At 38.7% G+C, this 8822-nt stretch overlaps 1 protein-coding gene across 1 annotated transcript; it reads left to right on the forward strand.

Moving 5' to 3' along the window:
• Nucleotides 1-2153: 2153 nt before the first annotated feature.
• LOC148879257 (spindle pole body-associated protein) lies at nucleotides 2154-6638 on the forward strand. Its single transcript, XM_088960741.1, has 3 exons — nucleotides 2154-2892; nucleotides 3882-4023; nucleotides 6398-6638. Exons 1-3 carry the CDS (start codon nucleotides 2609-2611, stop codon nucleotides 6479-6481), a joined length of 510 nt encoding a protein of 169 aa, XP_088816867.1. The 5' UTR covers nucleotides 2154-2608; the 3' UTR covers nucleotides 6482-6638.
• Nucleotides 6639-8822: the final 2184 nt, after the last annotated feature.

Here is an 8822-nt window from a genome sequence, read left to right on the forward strand (position 1 = left end):
TTTCCCTTTGGCTTTTTCTCTTTTTCATACTCTACATTCATTTTTGTAATGTTCTGGTTTATTATAGTGATGACAAATGATATTTTTCTTGGACCTGGACCTTCCTCTGGATTTATTATATTTGTTACGGGGACCTCTGCTTTTACCTCTTCCCTCTCTTTCTTTCTTTTCTATCACAAGAGCTTGAGATTCTGAGTAAGTCCCTTGTTCTTTCCTCCTGGACTCTTCATTCAACAAAGGATCTTTGACTGTGTCAATGGTTACTATACCATTAGGGGCTGAATTACTGACTGAAACCACTAAGGTTTCCCAACTGTCAGGCAAGGAACTAAGTAACAACAAGGTTTGCACTTCATCATCCAGATTCAATTTCATAGAAGTCAATTGATTTATCAAAGCTTGAAAATCACTCAAATGTTCAGACATATTAGTCCCATATTTATATCTCAAGTGTGCTAGTTTTCTAATCAAGGCAGCCCTATTTAAACCCGTTTTCCTTTCATACATAAACTAATTTTTTTCCATAAAACATCAGCCCTAGTTTCTTGTGCAACATGGTGAAAAATACAGTGGTCGATCCACTGCCAGATTTGGCCTATGGTTTTCCTATGCATGATTCCCCATTCATCACTTGACTTGTCACTTGGCTTTACTTCATCACCTCTTATGGGTAAGTACAAATCTTTACAATAAAGAATGTCCATTCTGGGTTTCCAAATGGCATAATTCAATAAAGTCAATTTTGTCATAACACCCGAGGATTCCTCCATTTGTATCAACACAAACAATTAATTTCAGCCAATGTGGTTCTGATACCACTGTTGGGTAAGTTACACTATAGTAGAAGAAATGAGTATAAAACAAATCTCAGGACAACAAGAACTTTTGCCCTAAGTTTGTGTGTGAAAATGGGTATGCCAACAACAATAATAACAAGCAAACAATTCAGCAAAGTAACAGAAAAACAGATAACAATCACCACACAATAGCACACCAGAATTTTTACGTGGAAAGCCCACGGGACCTATGGTCCGTAAAAGTCTTTCACTAATTCAGAAATTTTTGGATACAAAAGTCTTCTATAGTTGCAATTAGAGGCTTACAAACATCAATAAAATAATCATTAGATCACAAGAGCAACATTAACATCACCAAATGCAAGGTGGATACAACACAAACAGTGATTTAGATCTCACCAAGTTGCTGCAAATCTGAACTAAAAAATAGATAAAGGAAGAAGAATCACCAAATCTGAACTGGAGTGGGGTTCTTAACTCCAGGACTTAATATCATCAAGAACGGACCGGACCCACAACCAACGGATAGTCATCTTCTTCTACAGATGATGACTATCGACAAATGCTTAGTGCCTTCACGAAGTACGCTCTATGGGTCACTCCCCATAACAAATCTGAGCAATGGAGCGGCTGGGTTATCACTTATATGCAGATGGATCAGAGCCGAGGGGACGATACCTTGCCCATTTGGAGCCGGAGGTATCTATTATGACCAACTATCTGTTGATTAGACAGTCTCCCCGGTAGGCTGTAGCTCCAACGTACGTAATTTCTGGCACATCATATGTTTTCAGGACGACATTAACCAAAATCTTTTGGGACTGGGAATTGCAGGAACAGGCCAATTGAGAACAGAGACGACATCGTGCCGTGGTACACATTGGGCTTTCATCATGTCCCTTGCCAGGAAGACTTTCCGGTGATGCCGACGCTAAGAGGCGGATTTGAAATCCGACCGGCCAATTTCTTTGACAGCAATCCGGTGCTGAAAACAAAACCTCCCATGTATGTAATATGGTCCAACGGCACAACAAGATGATGCTAGCCTGCTAGGAGGAGCTCAACTCAAAGCATTTTCCTCATGGGCTGGCCTTGTATTATTGCCTTCTTATCCTGTAGAATTGCCCACAAAAAATTATATGGTCTATATATATAATGGTCAATAAATTTGATTTGAGGACCGAGTAAGAAAGCAATAAAAAGTTAGGTGGATAACTGGATACGCATTTTACTATAGTTGCGTTGCACCGGGTTGCAAGAGGAAGATGTGACGTGTGGGGGTCTTTTTTACGCCAACCATCTTGCCACGTGGAACATTCGTTAATTATTTATACTCGTTATCCCGCTAGCAGTAGCAGAGTAGCAGACCGCTCCCATATAATAAGCATTAAGCACCCTGCACCCTATGGGCTATGGCTAGTCAGCCTAGTCTGGGCTGGGGTCTAACCGCGTTTCAACATGCTGTGGAAGCCCATATTAGGCTCATCCCCACTCCAAGTCTCCAACCCTGGGCCGGACCGCGTTGGTGCCTTGCTTCTAGTCGCCCGGGGGATGTCGTCGAGGCGAGGGCCGAGGAATACAGATGAGCGTTTTTCATATCCAAAATTCCCGTGAAACAAAACATTACACGTATAGATTCAGTGTCACAGGCGCTCAAGATGAGAATCTCCTGTGGGGCCACATGTTACCTGGACGGTGAGAGATAGGCTCTTGGATAGTTGGATCAGGATAATAGATTGCGATTCGATCTTCATCTTTGCTTCGGCGTTGGCGAGACTCGAGATTGAGAGAAAACGATATTTCAGTTGGAAATGGGAACTCTGTCATTCTTCTCCATTCATGTTTCTTCTCTACTACGACATCATCATTGCTCATCAAAAACCCATATCGTCAATCTTGTTTTCTCGCCAAAAATCTCTTCAATCAAGCTTACTCCAAAAGATTTCTGTAACCAAGTCACAGTTGCTCGATGCAATCGAAATGACTTGAACGAGTCTAGGTTCGTGGATGAAAACGGCGTGGTTGAGGACATGGATGGTTATATGAACTACCTTTCTCTTGAGTATGACTCTGTTTGGGACACCAAGCCATCATGGTAAGCGTTTTCTTTGATAGATTTTCTACTTCTGTTACAGTGTTACTCTCTATTGGGCATTTGGAGTTCTACTGTTCTACTTCTGGTGGCATTCGATTGAATTTGCCTTATTATCAGACATTGGGATTGTTGGTTTATGGCTTTGTACACTTGCAATTCTGAATAATGCTCAGTTTTTTTCCAATGTTGAAATGACAGAGCATTTTTCAATTGACTTTGCCTTATTATCAGAAATTGGGCTTGTTGGCTTTGTGCACTTGCAATTCTGAATAGTGCTCAGGTTTTTTCCAATGTTGAAATGGCAGAACATTTTTCGATTGACTTTGCCTTATTATCAGAAATTGGGCTTGCTGGCTTTGTACACTTGCAATTCTGAATAGTGCTCAGTTATTTTTCCATTGTTGAAATGCAGAACATTTTCGATTCGAAATGTTTTAACCATTTCCCCGCCCCTTTTACATGTAAACAACAACAACCTAAAGATTTGTTTCCACTCTTTCTGCCCTGTAAGAGGGTGTTAGGTATCCCTATTTCTGCCAAAAATAAAAAATAAAAAATGGAGGCCTTATTTATACTTGTGTCTTTTCATGATTTAAAAATCTGAATTCCATGTTTAAGCTACATTTATGTATTCATCTTTACAATTCAGCATTTGGAGCAGTCTTAGATAGTTAGATGGCCATGTATTGGAATTAAATTACTAGTAAAAATTGAACTAAAGTGATGTAAAGTCGCAAGCAAAGTAAAAAATATTAATGCATAAAGTGAGTTCTTTTGGCTTGAAGGTGGAGAACTCTAAATAGTTGCTTCAAAAAATGCATATGGTTTACTGCTAAATCTTAATCTGAATTTGTTTTGTTAAAATTTAGCATAAGGTCTGTTTGACTGGGAATATCTATGCATAGCTCACAAGGTTGCATACAAGAAATTGCAGTATTTACATTTGTGTTTCCATTCCATTTACATCCACCCTTCCATTTTCTTGCTAGGTGTCAGCCGTGGACAATAATGCTTACTGGACTATTGGTTATTACTTTTAGCTGGCTAATCTTACACTCTCTTCCAGTCACCATTGTGGTTCTATCCCTGATTTGTGTGTGGTGGTATCTCTTTCTCTATGCATATCCCAAGGTTTGAATGTCATCCACTTGTCTGACACTTCAATTTCCTCCTTGTATGAGCATCTCATTAACAATCATATAATGTCCTCAATACAGCTCAGATCAGTTATTTGATATATTAGTCAAGTTAAATCCAATGGAGAAACCTAAAGGATGGTGCTCTGGTGAAGCACCTTCTCTCACACTGGCCTGGAGAAGTTAAATAGTAACAGTGAAGTATGGAAAAATTGGTTGATTTCCACAGCATCTGTTGTTTGTTTATCATAGTGTTCCTTTTTTTATCCATCTTTGTTTGTCAGCTTGTAGTAGTTATGATCTATTGTTCACTAGACTTTACCGGTGGATGTTGGAAGGAAAGGAATAACCGTAATGAATTTTCTGTAATATGGTATCAGAGTGCACATGAGGTTAATATCTAGAAACAAAATGTGGTTCATTCAATCCAGGATAGTGTTGTAAAAATTGGTTAAATGAACAGAGTGCACCATGAATCTGAGTGGAGCCTCCAGAGGAACAACCATAGAAAGAAGGCTTGCCAATGATGTTTATTACCAACGCAATAATGTGCCACAAAGTACTTTTGTTTCCTTCACTAGGTACAGATTGGGCAATGGAAATAAAATAAAATTTTGGACTGATCTCTGGTGGGGAAACAATCCCCTATCAGTTTCCTTCCCTTCCCTGTTTTCTTTTGTAAGAGATAAAAATGCCCTGGTCTCCTCAACCATCCTTTTGGAAAAAAACCAAGCTTCATATAATTTTAACTTCCGTAGAGACTTAACAGATTCTGAAATCTCAGACATTTTCTGCCTCCTCTCCATGATCTCAGAAGGCTTCCTCACTCTCTCATCTCAAGACAAGCTAATTTGGTGCCTCACTCCCTCAGGCCAGTTCTCCTCCAATTCCTACTTTCAAAAGCTAATAGAGAACCCCCCCCCCCCAGCCTTCTGGACAAAAGGATTTGTCTCTCCTTTGCTCCACCCAAAGCGGCCTTCTTCGTTTTGGAGGCAGCCTGTGGCAAGCTGAACACCTGTGACATCTTACAGAAGAAATCCTTGGGAAAGAGATATATCTCCCCCCATGTTTGTTTCATGTGCTTTGAGAATGGAGAGTCAATTAGTCACTTATTAATCAACTGCAGCTTTTCCAGAAAATATATGGCAATTTTTTCTGGATGCATCTCTAGGTGGAAGCTATGGCTGGACTCCTCCAGACTCAGTCACTGATTTTGTTACCCAGTGGGTCAAACCAAAGATGGGGAAAGGAGGAAAGCTCTTTTGGGAAGCAGTAATTCATGCTGTGATGTGGGGAATCAAGGAAGAAAGGAATATAAAAATCTTTGAGGATAGCTTCTCCTCCTTGGATAGTGTTCGTGACAAGATCTTATCTAAAACTTCTTGGATGCTGGTCCACCAGCTCTTCGATGGGTGAACAGTGGGGATTTACAAAGAAACTGGCTGCAAGTCCTGTAGGGACTGTGACTACTTTTTACAGTTTGATGGCAGCTTTAGAAGGTCGCTGCAGCCTCCATCAGCAGCTGGAATAGGGGGTACTGTGAGAAACTCTACAGGAGATGTCTTGTGGGCCTTTAGTGGCCCAGTCCAAGCTGCAGATGCCTCAGAAGCTGAAGTCAGATCCCTTATAGAAGGTTTAATAGTTGCTATGAACAACCATTTCAGTCCATTAGCAGTAGAAGGAGACTCAAGAGTTACAAACAAGTGGGAAAAAGATTCGGATGAGGGTCCATGGAAGCTAGCTCACCTCCTTGCAGAAATCCATGAGCTGTCTTCTTTGCTGAACTGCTCCTTTAGATGGGTTCCCCAGGAGATCAATAGAACAGCAGATGCCTTAGCAAAGCAAGGATTGGGAAGGGATTTTTTGTATAGTGCTAACTCTTTGCCATCTTAGTTTGATACAGGCTTTTCCTTTTATGTTTTTTAGGCCTGTTTGTACATCCCTGCCCCCCTTTTTGAATATAAGTTATCCTTCTCTTCAAAAACAATAATGTGCCATAGTGAACTTGGGGATTATGATAAATTGAAATTTTGAGATGTGATGAAATGTCTGTGCCTGTGGTTTTGTTGTGTGGTTGGTTTTGTTTTTGAAAGCAAAAACAAAACCAACCATACTGTTGAAACACCCCCTTAAAGTTCCAATTAGATTGATTTGACAAGATGATATGTATGACACCAACCCAAGGCTGCTGAATGGTCCACTTATATGATTAGTAATAATATTTGGCTGTTCTTAACTCAAATGTATAAGATGGATGCTCTGAAAGATACATTTTGGGCAACTGGTTGATGGTAGGAGTAGAACTGGTTTATACAATGCACCAGATAAGGCAGAAGTGTATGCTGTTAACTTGCATTTCTGCTTTACAGGCATATTCTGACATGATTGCTGAGCGAAGGGAGAAAGTTCGAAGTGGTGTTGAGGACACGTTTGGTCTAAGAAAGAGCCAATGATCAATAGAAGGGTTGTCATCTTGGTTTCCTTTCTGTAAATTCCATCAAAACAAATTCCTGGTGAACAATATAAGTATTTCAACCATGTATTTACTTTCTGAATCTATTTCTAAAAACTGTCTAATTTTACTTCTTAATTAAGGGAATGGTATAAGAATGAGAGTGTCCACTTAACATCTATAGAAGAAATAATTATAAACATTTGCAAAAGGCTGTCCACAAAATAATTATAACAGCTATTACCAAGAATAACAATGTTGCATGGGCATGGGCATGAAGATGCCAGCTACCTTACTGGTAAGGTCTCTGGCCAGTTGCAGCTCCTGTTGTGCAGCACATTAAAAAAATGGGCACGGACATGGGAATCAGAATCCAATGCATGTCTGATAGTTGTCTTGACTTGGCAAGAAGAAAAAACAAGGATTAATGGATACATCTATAGGAAAAATATAAAGTACTAAGTATTCATTTGGGAAAATGGCATTCATTGTGTAAATGTCATTCTTGAAGTGTCTAATCTATGTAGTATCGGAATATGATGCATGTCTGATGTGGATACTTCATCCACTTAGGAGAGTCCATGCAACAATGTAGAATGTTAAATTTCAACAGAAGTATGTAGAGCTAAGGTTAGGAATCACTAATGAAATCAGGGATAGGAACTGAAATTGAATACAGCGTTAACAATTAAACGTGATAGGATTTCAAGAATTGAAAATATAAGAACTCTAATATGATACTGATGTTAAACTTCATTCTGTTCAACCGTCTTCTCTCACTATCTGGTAACATATCATGTACTTTGCTCTATGCTTCACCTCGAACACCAAAAACGTAATCCGTGGTAACCATGGGTTACAAAAATGATGTATGGTCCATGATAACCAAAGGCATTCATTTATTTTATGGACTCTTTTATTCCTTTTGCCTAAAATGCCAGCTGCATCACTCTAGAATGCATATTCTTAGAAGAGCAGTTGGTGCTGAGATTTGAATCATTTGCATCATTCACTGTAAGGAACGCAATGATGAAATTGCTTGTTGCAGCCCATATTGCTGAAATCTGTTTGTCTCAGTTAATGTTTCTTGTAAAATTCCAAACCATTTCTTTGAACTTCTATTAATTTACTAAGATCTGAATTTGATTCTTATGATCAATATCATTATTTTTGCAAATAAATTAAACTGAAAACATATTTAGTTATTGGATAAAAATTGAAGTATTGATCAGTTAAATCTACGGTTTTGTATTTTACCTTTTCTAACTGATGTCATATACCCTTAGTCTTCATCAGCATTTTTTCTCTAAATTATATTCCTCAGTGTTGAGTCTGTTGACTAGTGGTTCATTTTCTTGCTTGTTTCGGTAAAGATGTCTATCATTTTTATATTCTTTACTCAATCATGATGTCTTGCATGACTAAAACTCATTCTGTGGAAGAGGGAAATTCTCTAGTTTTGTGATTCGGATATTTAGGGTTCTAGACTGCGTTTGAGGTTATCTATTTATTTGGTGGCACATAGTTTCATATCTGTGTTTATGATCGTGATATCATCAGAAGGCACTGATTATGTACATTATCAACCTATGGACCATTGCTCTGCCCTTTAATCATTAATGATGAATATTTATTTCTTATTTTGTGGGAAAAGAAGAAAGAAAACACAAACAGGAAACACTCAGTAACCCTAACCATTAAATAAACATATCATTTTCTAAATAATATCATCCCTGTATTTTAACCATTAACAATGGTTGAAACGGGTATATACTAAATAAAAACCCAATTTGAAAATGAATAGACAAAAAAAGAGGCAGCCCACCAATGCGGGGTCTGGGGAGTGCCAGATATACACAGCCTTACCCCTGCACATACAGAGAGCCTGTTTTCAAGATTTGAACCATGGTCACCCAGGTCGCAATGGAGCAACCCAACTGTTGCACCAAGGCCCACCCTCACCATGAATGGACAAATATGTCTAAATAAACTGGGCGCTACTTTTCAATAAAATATGCTGCTTGATAGCCTTCTCAATATCGGTTACTGATTGCAGTTTGTATCTCTGCTTATGGTTACCCCAATTCTCCTTGGAGAGGTCAGGGGTACATTATGAAGGCAATCAATAGTAATTTGAGAATCTCCTAATCAAAATAATAATATTATTTTGTCAAGATGATCAGAATAATAATATTAATATTGTAAATATAATGAATTAAAAGTCTGATAGGGATTTTTATTATGAGTTTACACAGTTGGGAACAGTGGCAGGTGGGGCAATCCATCACAATTAAAGGGGCGGGGGTAGCATAAGTGAGGGGACAATACATTTAGAAAACCAA

The sequence above is a fragment of the Nelumbo lutea genome, chromosome 1 (genome assembly GCF_056320005.1).
Source record: "Nelumbo lutea isolate HS-2025 chromosome 1, American lotus-T2T, whole genome shotgun sequence".
Lineage (NCBI taxonomy): Eukaryota > Viridiplantae > Streptophyta > Magnoliopsida > Proteales > Nelumbonaceae > Nelumbo > Nelumbo lutea.